General features: G+C 39.1%; 1 protein-coding gene across 1 annotated transcript in view; it reads left to right on the top strand.

The window, feature by feature from the left end:
* The window catches only part of LOC124116419 (tubby-related protein 4-like), a 246,982-nt gene that overhangs the window by 79,215 nt on the left and 148,814 nt on the right, over nt 1-18,953 (top strand). The window contains exon 2 of the mRNA XM_048383632.1: nt 8,719-8,847. Within this exon, the coding sequence (XP_048239589.1) occupies nt 8,719-8,847 (129 nt within the window). The remainder of the gene's footprint in view (nt 1-8,718; nt 8,848-18,953) is intronic.

Genomic DNA, 18,953 nt, shown 5'->3' with positions numbered 1-18,953 from the left:
CCTAAGTGTTTCTACCTTAGCTGTATGTGCTAAACACATGGCCATTAACAAAGTTAGGGCTGCTGCATTAGAGGATTCGACCCAGGTCTTGTTCTCGCACAAATTATTAAATACTTAAATAGACACAATTTATGGATAACATCTTCTTTATTTACTGTAAGAGCAACCTTTCGGGGTAGATCCTTATACAAGCAAGCAAGGCTGACAATGGTGTAAGGATCTGCACTGAAACGATGCCTTTGCAGTAAATAAAGTAGTTGTTATCCATAAATTGTCTCTACTGTGTCATCTGTCAAATTCTATAGTATGCCTATCAAACATTAAATGCTACCTTCATAATAATATCAGTATGTTGACTGAGTTTGTAAACACTCTTTCTTTCAACATGGATACTAAAGTTAGTGTTTCCATTTTGTTTTAGAACCACAATGCCAGGAACCTCAATACCACTGAAACCAAGAATCCTTCATTGTTACTGAAAGTCAAATGACTAATTTATATAATTTTGAAAATCCAAACTCAGTATCCGCATGAGATTTTAATCTATGCTTGAATTATAAAAACTATAGAGTCTTGAGTTGGAACACAGGTAAATTGACTTAATATTGACTTTAACATCTTATTGATATGCATTGTTTGAAATTCAATATGTGACCCCCATGTTAGATGCCCTTTGTAGTTTGAAGATCTGAATACCATTACAATGTGATTTGTCTCTGATAAACATGCCAACCTTGAATTATGACCATGCTTACTACCATGGCGGTTGTAGTGCAATCCAATCAAACACAATAAAGTGTGCTGCCTTGGCAAAGGACTTAAAAATAATAATTTGTTGTCGTTTATAAAATAAAATTGCTGTAAAAGCAAAACTGATGCACAGTTGATTACATGGAGGTATTGGCTGAAAACTCACTTGGCACTAATTCCCAAAATCAATTCCCGTTTATTTGGAGATCTTGATAATCATAATGTAGTAAAGACATTCTGTGGAAAATTGAAATCTGAATTTCGATTATGAAAGGAGTGCTGAATACACGCTAATGAACCTTTCTCAGCGCCACCTTTTTAATGACCAACGACATCCTATAATCGCTTCATTTTCTCCAGTCCTTCTCAAATGTCACATGCAAATTGCCTGTCAATCTACTATCCTGCTCAGGAGTGCCGCAACATAGAAATTGAACCTTGAATTAATTTTTGTCGACAACCTTTTCATAAGCCTGTTTTTGAAAGGCAGATTAACCTCATTTCAACTTGACTTGGGTTTGCTTAAGAAAGGTTACAGATTGATGTTCTTGGGGTGAATTATTCAACAAACCACAGTGGAACAAGACGAGAAAAATGTTGATTGAATAAAGGGAGATAACCAGGGCAAATCGAGTCTAAAGACTTACTAGCATGTCCCTGCTTATATAGCTGATCGCCTTGATTATATAGCTGATCGCCCTGATTAGGGATAAAACTGACATTGAATTTAAAGGAGGAATCATGTCTGCTGCTATTCTGCTCACATAATGGAAATATACTTGAGAGGGAAGAGCATAGTTAAGTTCCGAGCCATATGGTAATATTGATCGTAGGCCTCAGTGTAGTGATTACACCCTCTTTCTATACCATGGCCATGCGATGGTGTGGTTTAATATCAAAGATAGTATGTGCATGTCTTCATAGTGATGAAGGATGGGAGAAGCAATGATACAGAGAAGTCAGATTTGAAGTTTTTGTCGGCCTCAACAAATTTCCATTATCTTCCGTCGTTTGATTCTCTTCTCTCAATCACTCAATGTCAAAACTTGTATAAAGGGATAGAACACCTTGTAATTACATTTGTCCACCAGGCACCTGTTACAAGGTTCCAAGCTTACAAGCTAATGGTTGTGTGTTGTGTGGATGGGAAACAGTGCATTCCAATTTAGATCTTGGAAAAAGGTTTTTTGAAGAAATGATGTTTTACTTTTATTTTATATATTGAAAAAAGAAATACAAGTCAGAAGAAAAGTCATTTAGGAAGAATGCCAAATGTGAAATTAGATTGTATGTGGCAAAAATCTAAATAGGAATCTCCCCATCTGATTGCCCTTAGCCATATGCCCAAATAGACTCTCCTGATGTTAAACTTGTGATAGATAAAGGTACAGTCTGCCATTGCAGATATATGATTGATGTGTTATTCCTGTGGTGTTGCTGTACAGAGGTCTTGCTATAGATAATGCTATAATCGATGGGGGATGGGTTTGTTTTTACACGGCTTGTAGCAATATTCTTGCATTTTCACAATGAGGTACACCGAGAATGGGCTTTACACATGTGTGATTCAAGCATGATTAGCCAATCCTTTAGTCTCTACCCACAGTCCAGTTGACGGGGACTGCGTAGGGTTTAACAATTCACGGAGGCAGTGGTGTATCTTGTTTCAGCACAGATAGGCCTGCTTGTTTGAATGTATATCTGTAACTGGCAATTTAGATGCCGTAGTATCAATTAAGACACATTTCGCTTCTGGATTTTAGAGCGTCAAGAGCGTCTGCCCGGAGAGCAGAAGGTCCGGGATTCGATCCCCGGCCATGTCATACCAAAAGATGTTAAAAGACAGTACTTGTTGTTACCCTGTCTGGCGCTTGGCATTAAGGACTGGTCAGCTCAGAGTCAGTATACTGTGTCTGAGTGGGGTATTCATGTTAAACTGCGGCATGGTACCTCTGGTAGTGTTCTGACACTATAAATTGGTGTTAGTCCGTACTAGTACAAGCAGCCACACACACACAGAGACACATGCAATACAAATAGTTAAGGTATCATAAGGACTAGTAGAAATTTGCCAGTTTTAGGGGTTTTGCTATATATTATCACTATAAGGACTAGTGGACCAAAAATGTTAATTTCTACCACTGTCATTGGCTTCAGAATTACAGCTCTTGTAATCTGTGGCGTACCATAATTATGCTTACTCATTCACGTTTGCTTGTGTCTGGTAAGACTTGAAGTTGATACGTTTGTATAATTGTAAGTTATTAAACAAAGATCAGTGCCTCTCTTGAAGGTACACCATGGTGTGGGCAAAGCCTGAAATGCTGCTGATGCAGCAAACATGAAGCTTTCATCTGCAATGGCTAACCAACACTGTATTAATGGATCCCTCTGATTCTCTATTGCTGTCGATGCTATAACAGTCGTATGGCACCCCTTGTGATGTGGCTCATGCTGTTTGTAAGAGAGAGGTGATTTTAACATCACAAAATAGACCACAACAAGGCCCTACTATGCAGCCAAGGTTGATAACATCACTTGTCAATATTTGTCCATTTTTGTTTCATCAGTGATATTGGATTCCTTAATGAATTATTTTCTATTGATTTCCTTATCTATTCTTTTAAAGGTTTAAAAACCAATATTTACATGCACACAATGTCTTTCCTGTAATCTGCTGAACATGCCATGTGGTAGTCCAGTTTTACAAATGTCAAAATTATAGAGACATGATTCTTAAAGATAACAAAAAGTATGGATGGTTAGGAATGCATGGCATCATGGATATTTGGTTTGTGTCATTTAATGTTTAATGGCTCCCCGAGACTTACAGGCCAGCACAGCAGCAGAATCCTTGCTTACTAAGGCCATATATTTGTTCTTAGTTGGTCTACAAAATTTTGGGCCTAAAATTCAATGTGGGTGGTTGAAAAGAAAAATGTAAAAGAAATTCAACTTCCATATTAGAACTGCTACTAATGAATGAAAAACAAGCTTGTAGGTCACACCATCATGAAAGTATGATTGCAAAATGATACCGAAAGATAATCAATTGGTATTTTTTGGCTAAAAGAAATTAAAATTTTATAGGTATTATTCACCATGTAAAATCTTGCGTTTTCATTTCACCTAATAGTAGAACAGAGTCGGACAAAAGAAGATTTTGTCAAAAGTAATTTGTTTTCCCCTTTCTAATTTCAGATTAATTTTGTCAGTAGGTCTTGTAAGCCCTCAAAATAAATATAAAACCTACTGAAGAGTAATATTGATATGTTAATCTCTGGTTTAACATAACAGCTACACAATGGATGAATGGTTTGTTTGTTTGTTGTTTCACGTTGCACTCAGCAAAATTCCAGCTGTATGATAGCAATCCGTAAATAATTGAGTCTGGACCAGACAATCCCGTGATTGACATCATAAGCATTGATCCACACAACTGGGATAAGATGACATGCATCAACCAAGTCAGCGAGTCTGACCACCCGATCCCGTTAGTCGCCTCTTACGACAAGCATAGTTGCCTTTTACGGCAAGATTGGGTGGCTGAAGACCTGTTCTACCCTGGAATCTTCACGGGTTGGATGAATTCAAGATTAATAGGGAATCTGTGACATGTAAGTCTACCTTCAAACAAAATTGCAGTTAATAATGCAAGGTATAGAAATGCAAATAAATCTGTTTGCACTAATGTGTGAGAGAGGTTGCTTTTAAGGCCTCAAGCTGTGTTCATGAGTTGATATTATTGAATTTGAAGTCAATTGGGATTTATCAAGCTTTGCACAGTATTCCAGTTATATCATGGTATGTCAGCGTAATGCGAGAGGAAAGCCAGAAGTGACGCATTTCATACTTGTTTACCACTTTGATGAAGCCCATGAGCATCCATGAGCATGATGTTGACAGGAGAAGGATCTTCAGCACAACGTAGGTGGGATTTGTACAGTGCATCCTGGCAGCAAAGAGATACAACCTGCAGCATCCTTAGTCCCCAGTAAAGCTTTCAAAAGTTTTATGGTAGACATGTGGACATTTCCAAATGTCGCTCATTTGACAAAATTGTCAGATGCAATTCCCTGTTTCCAGTCGGAAATCGTATAATATTTTATTATGAAAGTTTGCATATGTATCAAACACATATTATGAACTGGTGCCTTTTGATGTTTAGGTTTTTCTGAAAGAAATATTTTGTGTGTGTCCTTGTTTTCTTAGTGCATAGTGTCTTCAGTGGGGATAAGTGTTGTGAGAAACTACTGAAGTTACGTGAATAAAACTCTGCATGCTTATCCAAGAGACACTTATTAAGAAAGAGTTTGAAAACTGAAGCCATTAATATTATTTTTTCTGCGTTACTTCCCTTGGTACATGTATTTTACAGAGTTAAGGCCATTACTCCATGCTTTTTAACATAAACTCCATGTTATTCACTACTCAAAAGTCTAATGTATAGGGGACAAAAACACTGTTTTCTTGTTTGTGCTGTCTTAGATACAAGTATACTAACATACATAAGAAACTGGTTTGGTTAAGTAGCAGCTGTTTCTTCAGACTCATGTCCAGCTAATGTTGGATGGGACCATCATGTGTTATGGCTACCTGGCCATTATTCATGATCAAACATTCTCTGGTTGGACACAGTGGCATCTGCTTCCTTGCAAGAAACATTAGGTAATGGCACCAACCTTAGATGAGTCTATTATTTGTGTTCTTGAAAGGGGTTATTAGATGGGGTTGGACTGGTTATGGAGATTAGAAATGATGTCTTTAACAATGGTAAGGGTTTTGACAAGCATGTACATTCTCACAGCTGTAACAGATGAGAAATACAAAAATGTGTCAACGAAAACTGCATTAATTACTCATAACTCAGTTGTAGTTGCTACTTTGGGTAGAAAGCACGAAGTGAGAAAGGTTTTAAATTTTATTGCTTTGAGGGAAGCACAGGCAATAGTGTAATTCCCTCGAATAACATGTAAGTCTTCTCTCAATATCACATGTTAATCCATCTCAAACCACGTATGAGTCCATCAAATGTGACTACCTACAATGAACATGTAAGTTCACCTAAGTCACACGTATGTAGTCTGCCCTCACATTATACGTGCCCATAAATCATGCGTGAGTCCGGCATCAGATCACGTAGTGTCCATGTTCGAATTGGTCTGGTCCCTTCACTTCTCTGTTCCAGCTTGAGTTATGTCTCATGGGTGTATAAAAATACCTGCTTTGATTACTGCCCTCCACCTGCTGTTGTCTGATGGCAGGCAGACAACACAGGCAGACGAGAGATGCCAAGGAACAAGGTTTGATTGGTTCTTTCACAATCAAAGAAACAGTGTTGTCATGTAGAGAGAGCTGCCATGATTTAATTAAGTCTGAAATTAGCAATGGGTCTGTGAGCATGGCATACAGTCAGTGCACTTGTGATATTCGGAGTAATGAAACTATTGTGATGTGGAGTGCGTGGAACATCTTTGCCTGGCTGGCTCCTTCACCGGTCCTTCAGTCATGCGGCCATGGTCATTAGTTCAGTTGATTGCTGAATATCATATTTTCTTAAAGTAATAAGTGGGGGGGTTATTAGTTCATGCCTAATATGGGATTGACAGAGCTGGTACTGACAAGTCCAGGGTTTGTTAACACAGAAGTCTCTGTACTATATGTTTCTAGGTTTGTCAGCACCATATCCATACACTTGGGTTTCACCAAAGTGGTAAACAACTGAGTGAGTGAGTGAGTGAGTTGGGGTTTTTAACGCCGCTTTTAACAGTATTCCAGTTAAATCGCGGCGTCTCAGCTTAATGTGGGAGGAAAGCCCGAAGTGATGCAGGTCTCAGACGTTTACCACTTCGGTGAAACCCAGGAGCACGGGTATGGTGCTGACAAACCTAGAAACATAATCGGGGTGAACCGGATTCGAACCCACAATCATAGGTTTCTGGCATGCCCAAGGGACGCAACTCTGCACAGCAAATCGCGGCGCCTTAGACGACTGGGCCACCCTTGGCCCCCGGTAAACCTGCATCCCTTCGGGCTTTCCTCCCACATTAAGCTGACAGGCTGTGATATAACTGTAACTGTTCAAAGCAGCATTAATCTAACATGGTCAGTGTGGTACATCAATCTGTATGATGGTGGAGGTAATGCCGAACATCTCAGTTTGTATCTTAAAGATACCAAATTTTCTGATACTCTGCAAGATATACACCGTAATGCAATATATGTTCAAACAATTATTTCATGCAATCGAAATGGATTGGCAAACAAGCCAAATGTTTATCCAACACAATACATGATGCATGACATACCACTTTATGTATAATGATTTAATAGCAAACACATATTACTGAATCAACAATAAGAGCTGACAATGCAATTTTTAAACTGTAAGACATGTGCTTGCCGGAAATGATGGACAGACTGAACAATAGTTTTCATGTGCTGATTTTGCAACATTCCCATATAAAACTGTCTGAAGATCATATCCATTCGTATAAAATGAATCATATTATATCTAAGAATGTAATAATTTGGACACATTAATAGTTATTTTATGTATTTTGCAAGTAGGACCAAAAGAGCAGGATGGTGCTTTTGAAATGAATCATCAAATTTGTGTGAATTGAGATTACTGCAGCCTATTCATTAGTCAGGAGGGCAGTCGGGTAGCCTAGTGGTTAAAGCGTTTGCTCGTCATGCCGAAGACCCGGGTTTGATTCCCGTCATGGGTACAAAGTGTGAAGCCCATTTCTGGTGTCATCCGCCGTGATATTGCTGGAATATTGCTGAAAGCAGTGTAAAACCATACTCACTCACTCACTCATTAGTCAAGAGCGTATTACATGGCAGTGCATTACATGCAGCCTTGTGCATTACATTGTAAAACCTCTGATATGTACTGGACTCTACTAAGGCCGTTATCAGGACATACTTTTTTGTAATTACCCGTGAGATTCTTGATTATTTCCTATCCAATCCAATTGTGAAACCACAATGAATGCTTTGAAAATTTTAAAAAGATGAACATGGTATGTTGATGTGCTATTAAAAACAATGTCCTGTTGTTATTATTATTATTATTATTATTATTATTATTATTATTATTTAGTCCGGGTTAGAATTCAGCAACCCATGCTTTGCTCAAGTCATGATTATGCTTGTCCTAAGAGGCGACTAACGGAATCAGATGGTCTCGCTGACTTGGTTGATACATGTTAGCGTATCCTGATTGTGTAGATTGATGCTCATGATAACAATCACTGGATTGTCTGGTCCAGACTTAATTATTTACAGACTGCTGTCATAGAGCTGGATTATTGCTGAGTGAAACAACAAACAAACAAACAAAAAATAGAAAAGAAAGATAAGAATGTCATAAGAAGTCTTTTTGATGTATTCATGGTCATGATTGAAAGGTAGTAATATGGTGCATTGAGAAGGTCAGGTACTTGCCATGAGGTAGCTGTAATATTGCTTACAGTGCAATCTGTATGGTAACATTGTATGACAATGTTTGTCTGTATACTATCAGTGTGATGACTTCTCGTCTAATCAGACACTGGATTGTCTGGCCGTTACTCAGGTACTTGCCATGATGTAGCTGTAATATTGCTGACAGTGCAATCTGTATGGTAACATTGTATGACAATGTTTGTCTGTATACTATCAGTGTGATGACTGCTCGTCCAATCAGACACTGGATTGTCTGGCCGTTACTCAGGTACTTGCCATGATGTAGCTGTAATATTGCTGACAGTGCAATCTGTATGGTTTCTATTTCTGGTATTGTCTGCATGTTATCCATGTACTATGTTCATCTTGACATTGGACACATACTACACACACTTGTATTAACTGAATAGAGCATATAATATGCTACATCATTTCCTGAACAACCCCTCTTGGGATTTTGTGTCAACTTTACAGAAATAATTATTCTTGAATCAATGTATTTGTGTTTTATTTCAGGTGATCCTTGTCCGATGGAATGAACCTTATCAAAAGCTTGCAACGTGTGACAGCAGAGGTGTCATCTTTGTGTGGATAAAGCATGAAGGTCGCTGGTCTATCGAGCTGATCAACGACAGAAACAGTCAGGTTTGTTACAGCATTACTTTCTCATCAGTAGGGGTGGACGGGTTCGCTCGTCACACCGAAGACCCGGGTTAGATTCCCCACATGGGTACAATGTGTGAAGCCCATTTCTGGTGTCTCCCTGATATTGCTAGAATATTGCTGAAAGAGGGGTAAACTGACACTTACTCACTCACTTCTCATCAGTATTGCTCATCCTAATGGATGAAGCATATAGGTGTGCTCATTATCCAACCTCATGTACATATGCTTGTAACACTGCTGATTGCACATGTGAAACTTACACATGTCAAATCCATGAGGGCTAGTTGAAGACATCTTTGATGGTGGATTTGGGGGGGTATTTTCAAGAATTTTTCAGGAATGAGATTTCTGATGTGCAACGTGGCCATTTGGGCAATGTAGAGCTTGAGGTATGTGTGATTCAGTTCTCGTTTCTTTTCCAATGGACAAAGAAGATTTGTCCAAGAAGGACCACCCAATTCATCCATATTACACATGGTACGATAGATTAACTATAGTAATGTGAAAGAAACGTGTGGTCCTCAACTTCTTTTGAGTAGAATTCTTTTCAAGAATGCTCTCTTGAAATGTTGTTTGATCATTGTACGTTATCGATTAATTTGATATTAAACAACTAAATATGAGCTTATAAACAAGTATTAAGAGACTAAAAAGAAATGCCATGCTGTAAGGATAAAAAATCTTAATGTGAAAAGGAGATACTTCGCCACCTGCGTGACAATGTCGGATTTAGCTGGAGATAATGCTAAATTAGGACCCGGTGGGGGGGGGGGGGCAAAGTACCTGGTAGGTTTTGTTGGCGTAACCATGGAAACTTAAAGATTTGGATTTGGAAGCATGAGTGAATGAAAGACTTTCAGGAAATACCTGGAATCATGTAAGGAAAGAAAGTTCACTGTAGCACATGCCACTTGCGTTGCACTACTATATTTTTAACAGATATAGGCCGAGACAGCGTCCATTGGCCTTGATGAAAAACATCTTTAAGTTATCCATTTGTAATTATTATTCTGACCATTTATTGAACCAGTGAAGAGATTGTATGTTTTTATAAGATTGTTATGTTCAGAGTTGAGACTGGGATTTCTGTAGCTTTTGTCATGTGGGATAGGCGTCCAAATGTTTATTTTTTTTAGGTTAAGTTAAATCTTTTTTTGAGATATCATATCAGCCTGTATTAATGTTGGTAAACTTAATAAATCCAAAAACAAGAAGGGAAGAAAATGTCTTGCCTTGTTGAGGATCAGGGTGATACAATTGTTGAATATATGTCATTATGGTACAGCCTGGATTCGTCGACAACCACTGGATTGCCTTGCACAGACTCAGTTATTTACAGGTTGCTATGACATAGCTGGAATATTGCTGACTGTGTTATCAACAACATTGACTTTCTCTTCCACAAATTGACAAAGATAAGGTTTGACCAGCTCCTCGTCTTTCTTGATATTTGAAACAGCTGCATCAGCATGTTTAGATTCTACATCTTCGTCATTGAGTTAGAGCCTCTGAAGCAACTCTGTATGTAATATTATTGATGAGAATCCCTTAGAAAAGGAAGGAAGGCTTGAACTGGTCAGTACTGGGGATTAGTTAGGCATTGGTGAACACTTGGGGGGCCAGCTTTTCGTTGCTACAATGGAGTGGTTTTATGTAAATGACTGGTATTTGCAGATGCTCATAATGGACTCACATACTAGCTTTCACTCCTCCTTACTCTCCGGCACTTACACATTTGGTGAAAAACTGTGTGAGAGGCGGGTGTTACTGGAAGAAGGCCTTGCTTAGACTTTTCGTAACCACCTGCCATCTTCACTGATTTTCAGTGATCCATTCTTATTTTCATCACTATTTTGCCTTTTATGCCCAATGGAATTTGTTTTTGAAGATATTCCATTTGTGAACTGGTGTTAACAGTTTGAATGTGTTAAAAGTTTGAATTTGTTAAGTTTGATTATGTAACTGTCAGTTTCTGAGGAATGGCTACCTCTGGTGACATTGAACATATTTTTGCATGTACCTTTGCAAATCCTACCACATGAAACATTTGTGGAATAGCTATCAAGGCCAAGGTCATCTTTGAGGTTATTGTGAAACATGGTTGCATCGTTCATTGCCAGTTAACTGTTTCACTTTTACTTGTACAGTCCTGAGACTTGGTAATTGTTGGATCTTATGAAGTTGTCTTGATTAAGGTCAAGGCCTGAAAGGTCAGTGATAACACAGTTCTAGTCCACTAGTCCTTATAATGATAACATATAGCAAGACCCTTTAAAAGGGCAAACTTCTACTAGTTCTTATGATACCTTTACTATTGGGCAAGTTGACGAGGACTACAGGACTAGTCCCAATTTCTAACGTAATGTTTCAGGATTGGAAGTACATGGTATATTACACTTGTGGAACCTTTGAGGAAATGGCAGTGAACCGGCTGCTTCTGTTTTAGTTCAAGCTCATAATTTTCTGTAATCAATATTGTTTGTTTCTAGTATTTTTTGGCATTTATATATCCTTAGATCCTTGTTATTGGAATAGAGTAGCCTCAAGTTATCCAGTATAATTGGGTCAAATTAGCTGTTTTTTTATCAGACACATGCTATTTTGAACTGAATCCTATTATTGCCCAATAAGACATTGGTATTGTCTTGGGAGAACACATGTTAATCATTAGATCTTGACCCATGCGATACATATCCTCAAATTTTTCAGCATACTCTCTGTATGTAGTCATTGTCCTCCTGTGAAGGGCTTTCGTAAAGAGCAGGTTTAGAGATCAATAAAACATTTCAATGTAAATATACAAAAAAAGACACAGGAAAAGGTCTGTGAGGAACATTGATTTGCCAGGATCTAAGTGATGTCTTTGAGTGAAAAGACTTTGTGCCTGTATGTAATGAAATATTTGTTAACACAGATAATTATTCCACTACTTAGCCTTTAGTGATTGTATGCCTGTTGGAATGTAAAGGTTATAGATGGGATTCCTCGTAAAGTAGGTCCCCGTATACCCCAAACTGGCAAGAAAGACGACTACAATAATGATCAGATGGTGAGACAAGTAATAGGAACTGAGTGTGACTGGAATATTGTGCCATGATGTATTCCCTAGTAGGGCATATGGTTTTCACACTGTCGCAGGTGTAGAGTGGAGTGGAAACACTTAACTGGCAGCAGGACCAGCTGATGTTCAAACCATCCTCCAAATATCTCAATAGCCAAGAAGGCTATTTTCCTGTGTATACATGAACAAATCAGATAGTCTTCCAGGTCTTGTGTGTGTGTTACTGACAGATATGATTATCAGTCGGCTGGCAACATCCTGTCTAGACTCTTTCAATCATAATTACACATACTTTCCCAACATTTAAAGGCACTGAAAATGAGTACATTCTATACAAGTTTGTGTGACTATATCAAAGCAGATGAGTTTGTCCACTGAACCACACACTTCTCACCCGTGAAGACCCAGGGTAGAATAGGTCTTCAGTAACCCATACCTTCCGTTAAAGGTGACTATGCTTGTCGTAACAGGCGACTAACGGGATCTGGTGGTCAGGCTCCCTGTCTTGGTTGATGCATGTCATGGTATCCCAATTGCGTAGATCGATGCTCATAATGTCAATCACTGGATTGTCTGGTCCCAACTTGATTATTTACAGACCTCCATTATATAGCTGGAATATTGCGCAGTGTGGCGTTAAACAACAAACAAACAAACAAAACCACACACTTCAGGACACCTGTGTTTGCTGTTGTCCATAGGCCAAATATTAGCAGACTTTTAACCTTTTTAACCCGTTCAACCCAGTGATCCGTGAAGACCCGGGGTAGAATAGGTCTTCAGTAACCCATGCTTGCTGTAAAAGGCGACTATGCTTGTCGTAAGAGGTGACAGACGGGATCAGGTGGTCATTCTCTCTGACTTGGTTGATATGTGTCATCTTATCCCAATTGCATGGATCTATGCTCATGATATCAATCACTGGATTGTCTGGTTACAGACAGCCATCATATAGCCTGAATATTGTTGAGTGCGGCGTTAAACAACCAACCAACCAACCAACTTTCAACCCAGTGAGTGAGGTTGGTTTAATGTTGCTTTGAACAGGATTTCTGTTTTATCATGGTAGGTCAGTTTGATGTAGGGTGAAGGCTGAAGCTACTCAGTTTTAGATGTTTACCACTTTGCTGAAACCAAGAAACAACATCAGGTCTAATCTGGAATTCAAACTCATGATCATTGGTTTCTTGTACACTTAACTGATGCAACTCTGCACAGTTAAATGTGGCTTAAGACTGCTATTTCTGAGATATTGATAACATATTGTAGGTTTGTGTATTCAATGTACATGGGATAAAGTCCTGTACCACAACTGCCTTCGTGGCCTAGTGGACACAGCGTCTGCCCGGAGTGTCGAAGGTTTGGGGTTCAATCCCTAGGTGTGTCATACCAAAAAACGTTAAGAGGTGATTCTTGTTGTTACCCTGCCTGGTGCTTGGCGTTAAGGGGATAAAACAAGGACTGGTCAGCATGAAATCTGTATATTGTGTCCGAGTGGGGTATTCATGGAATAGTATCTTAGTGGGCTAGCACTATTATAACCAGCATTAGTCCGAGCTGATAGAAGCATGCATGCATGCACACATGTTGTTATTTAAGTGCAATAATCTTAAACATGACATTAAGCCCCATTTCACCACACCTTCTTGTACCACATTTAGTTACCAAATGTGGATTATCTGGCAAAATAGGTCCTGCATACCTCATACATAAGGCAATCAAAATGGGGATTGTGTGGCAACGATAACTGCCAATGTGTTTGTTGCTGTGTTACCCGTGAAGACCATGTAACTCTATTAATGTGTCATCTTCGTGCTATGGCATTGATTGCAGACATGGTGAAAGCATTTTCTGTTAGACATTTGGTCTGACAGATTTCATTACATCAGGTTTAGATATTAAAGCTGGAGATATTTTTTGTCATGTTAGTTACTTTTATGATTGGCAACTGTATTAAAATAACCTTTATATAACACGATAAAAGTCTTTTTTTTCCATTTCATATAGGCAATGTGGCATTGGTATAATTGATATGGGATCTTTGTTTCGAAAATTGAGTGTCGGACAACAGGTCTGGCATGTAGTTGATGTTTACCAGACTTGGTCTGTCTGTGGGTCAGCTTTCCTTTGTCAGTAGCACTGCTGGGAACATCCATCCATCCATTCATCCATCCACCCATCCATCCATCCAACCATCCATCCATCCATCCATCCATCCATCAATCTAAGGGACTTTACTCCATAATCATGTTTTGTTCATTTGAACAATTATAACATATGGACATTTCACTGGATTAAGAACCATCTGCATGAAGGAAATAGTATGCTGTAAGAGCGTGATACTTTTCTTCCTTCCTTCATGTTAAACTTGTTGGTGTGCCCATCTCTGAGATTCAGATGGTAGATGGTGACTTTGCTTGCTGGTCAATCTCTGAGATTCAGGTGCTTGATGGTGACTTTGCATGCTGGTCAATCTCTGAGATTCAGATGGTAGATGGTGACTTTTCCTAGCTCTTGCTGGTCAATCTCTGAGATTCAGGTGCTTGATGGTGAATTTGCATGCTGGTCAATCTCTGATAGGTGCTTGATGGTGAATTTGCATGCTGGTCAATCTCTGAGATTCAGGTGCTTGATGGTGAATTTGCATGCTGGTCAATCTCTGAGATTCAGGTACTTTCTGGTGAATTTGTTTGCTTGTAAATCTCTGATATTCAGATGGTAGATGGTGACTTTGCTTGCTGGTAAATCTCGGAGATTCAGGTGCTTGATGGTGAATTTGCTTGCTGGTCAATCTCTGAGATTCAGGTGCTTGATGGTGAATTTGCATGCTGGTCAATCTCTGATATTCAGATGGTAGATGGTGACTTTGCTTGCTGGTCAATCTCTGAGATATCATTTGCTTGCTGGCATCTTTGCTTAGTGGTACATCTCTGAGATATCATTTGTTTGATGGTGACTTTGCTTGCTGGTCAATCTCTGAGATTCAGATTCCAGATGGTAACTTTGCCTGCTGGTCAATCTCTGATATTCAGGTGCTTGATGGTGACTTTACTTGTTTGCCTGATCCTAATCTGGTTACACTTTGTAGGCTGAGAGAACACAGCTTTGAGTTTGCTTATGGCAACTTCAGACACCTTTCCCTTTCTGTCTTCCTCCCTATTCAACTCCCTGTTGATCTTGTAGAAGTCTTCCTAAAGAATGTTCACAGATCTACCAATTGATTAATACTTTACGTTCTCAACTTGCCCTGATGAAGGAAATTGAAAATCTCCGTATAAGCAGCTTTTTCTGGTAGCATTAAGCATTACCCATTTTAGGTAGTACACGATAAGTTCTGATAAATTGTTCAAATTGACAAAACTTAATTATTGGATCAGACATGTTTAATTTGGCTGCTAGATTTGTAAGGAGTCCATTTTAAGAGTAAGACAGATCTTTCCAACATTTAATTACTGTCTGAGAGAACTCACTTCCTTTGCAAGGATTTGACTCAATCCGTGCATAACCCTACAACTGGCCAAATAACAATGCTGTATGTCTGGTAACATTGAGATTGAAGCTGGATATTCCTGCAACCTGCCGAAACATTTGACAACAGGTGACTTTGCATGGCCATTCTGCCACATTGATTGAACTGCCCCTTGCCTGATCTGCCTGGAAATAAAGCTGTAGCTGTCGAGATGGCCAGAAAATTCTATGAGTTGATTTGTAGGTCAGAAGTGAATGAGCTAGAGAACTAGATACTGACACTCTAACCTGTTGTGTGATCAGTGAAGCCGATAGCAGCTGTGTGAAATGATATGACAATTAGAAAGATTGAAACCAGTGGATTTGGCAAGGTTGTAAAGTAAAGCATCATTAAGTTAGTGGAATGTCCTTTCATGAGCACTATAGTAGCTGATTCTGTTGCCGATGCTGATTTTTGAATTGACTGTTGTATGAGGATGTTATGGTACTGATATCTGTGCCAGTTCATTTTGTGAACACTGTCATATTGGTGTATTGATGTATTCCACGAGGAAAAAGTAACTGCGTGCAGAAAGCTTGATGAAGGCACAAACTTTTCCTGTGACGGCCTTTAAATAGATTATAGAAGACGAGGTGCATGTTCCTGGGCAAATTGGGGCGGTCGGGTAGCCTAGTGGTTAAAGCGTTCGCTCGTCACGCCTAAGACCCGGGTTCGATTCCCGACATGGATACAATGTGTGAAGCCCATTTGTGGTGTCCCCCGCCGTGATATTGCTGGAATATTGCTAAAAGCGGCGTAAAACCATACTCACTCACTCACTCACTCCTGGGCAAATTTGTTTCATTGGCATCTCCAGTGTGTCATATTCTTCTGTCAGTGTCCTTGTTATCCTTGTTGCTTTCTATCACCACAGCTGCAGGTCCTAAAACAACCATTTTGAGTGAAGCTGAGTGTAGGTTAATTAACACTACTCTTTTGTTGAATGTTTGAGTTTCATTATACAGCTGACTAATGTCATAAATGCCAATTATATTTTTCCTATGTTTTGAGAACATATGTTTCGTAAAGTAGATCATCTGTATAGCAATCAGTCCCCATGCTGTGAGTTGTAGGCACATGGTCACATGCTGCGCAGATTAATGAGAGAACTTTGTTCACAGGCGATTAAGGTGACAGGAACATATGCTATAGTTGCCACAACTAACAAGTTGTCATCGCTCTGAAAACTGTCATCAGCTTCTTATCTGATCACAGCTCCTGGAAACTCAGGTCAAGCTGAGACAAACCGTTTGTTGGGTCTGTTTCGCTTTTTTGTTTAAAGCTATATTCGGCAATATTCCAGCTATGTGATAACATCCGATGCCTGATGGTGACTTTGCTTGTTTGCCTGAGGCTAACCTGATTACACTTTGTAGGCTGAGAGGACACAGCTCTGATGATATTGTGAGCAATGATCCATGCCGTCGGGTGTAATGACACACAATCAATCAAGTCACTGAGCCTGACCACCCGGTCTATTTAGTTCAACCTTATGACCAGCATAGGTTGGGGACCAATTCTAACCTCATGGGGCATTGAAGGCTTTCACTGTTTAGGTGGATGGCAAAGAGAGATGTAAGCAGAAGGCTGCTAACATACTCTTAAGTGTACATATGGAATATGTCATTTAACAGATGAAGAAGCATGTATTCACAAATATAATACATGAGGGTGATTTTGTTCAAGTGTTTGTTTTTGTTTAGAATAATGCTTAAGAGTATTTTGGCACATAAATATTTCAATTCGAACCTGATGACAATGAAACAGCCTTTGCTGCTGTTTCAGGTTGGTAGAAACAGTTTTTGTTGTGGATTTGTTGGTACAGTCTCATCATGGCAAGGGTAGCTTGACTGTTTGGTCGAAGGGTCAGTGAAAAATAGAAAAGTTGAAAGAATAGTAGAACTCTACCCATCCAGTTATTCACTCTCTGCCCACCTGCTCCCTAGTTCAGTCACCTACGTGCTCAGTCGCTCACACACCACAAACACACTCTTAACACACAACACATACTCGCACTCAAACTCACACTCATCCATACACATGCCTGCTTGGCTCTGAAAGCATTTTGTTCATGACAAGATGGAGTTATATGCAACCTGACCACTTTCAACTTAGTTACTGTCAATCAATCTTTACCTTTGAAAGATTTCTACCAACTGAGGTTAGAAATAAAACACTTAAAGGTAAATAAGTACAGTTTTAACTTTATGTTGAAAGAAGAGAAAAGACTGTTCTCCGTGTCTTTTGAGGGGGAAGTAAATGAGTACTTTGTAGCATACTAAGTTACAAGTCTAAGTCTATGTATTTGAGTTGCAAATGCTTTGAAGAGATTTTAGGTCTGTTATCACCTGACGACTGAAATTGTTTCACTTCTTCTCTAACTGAAACAGTAAGTTTGCATCTATGCCAAGTTTCTTCACATCATCTCTATGTAAATTCTTTTTGGTTTCCATGGCAACTGAATATGGTAGATCCCTTGCTTTGGCCATTGGCTTTCTATTTATGTAAGTACTGTATTTAAATTTTGTTCGTAGTTTGTGTAGACTTCAGCATATCATTCTTGTCTTCCCTGTGCTTTGTTTTTTTTATTTGCAGACTATGTGACTTTTGGTTTTACTGTTTTGTTGGAAGCCTCCTGACAATGAAGCAAAATGGCATGGATGCATGATTTCCACAAAGATATCTCTCAAGCTGACATGATAAGGAAACATTTCCAGTGATAAAGGAAATGAATGGTTGCCCAACTGAAACATGCTTAGTAGATTTCAGTCAGTTAATAAAGCACTGGCTGGAGACCTTTATTGAGGCACATATATTTCTTTTGGCTTGGAATGAATAATTGTATTGAAGTTAAGGTCTTCTGACTTTATGGACATTTCTTCTGAAGAGCTGGGCCTTGTTCAGCAAAGCGATCTTAGCACTATGATGGTCATAAATCCATACTTAAACATAGACCTACGACAGTTAAAGCCCTGAGATCGCTGTATGAAACAGGACCCAGATCTTCTGGACAAGCAGTTCAGCTCAGAGATGCAATTTCATTCCATCATTCCAACCTCCAACACACTGTCAGTTTTATGTCATCCCCCTCCCTATATGCTATTCTTCAGCTAATGTCCTTGGGTTTAATTTGACGGTGATGCTCCACCAAATGACACTTTTTCGGAATCACAATACCAAGTTCAGGGTTTTTGTTAAAAATGGCCTTGTCATGTTGTTTCTTGTTTGGCATTTTGGGGATCCTAACATCATTACAGTCAAATTTACAAGCCCAGGTTTTGCTCATCTTGTGAGATTACCTCCTCCTTCATAAAGATGGCGTACAGTTACACAACCCTGTAGGGAGTTCTAAAGTTTCCCAGCATGCCCTAGGGTAGCCATATTGTCATCACTTCATCATTTGAGAAGTGGCATCAGCCTAGTGTATTCTGACAGGTAATAGGATTAGGGATAACGATTTCCCAATATATCAATTCATTGATAATATTCTCAGTTGATACAATATGTGATACACCC

This window comes from Haliotis rufescens, unplaced genomic scaffold (genome assembly GCF_023055435.1).
Source record: "Haliotis rufescens isolate VD_foot unplaced genomic scaffold, xgHalRufe1.0.p SCAF_5, whole genome shotgun sequence".
Classification (NCBI taxonomy): domain Eukaryota; kingdom Metazoa; phylum Mollusca; class Gastropoda; order Lepetellida; family Haliotidae; genus Haliotis; species Haliotis rufescens.
Note: the sequence above shows the minus strand (reverse complement) of the source record. Positions and strands in the feature narration are given on the sequence as shown.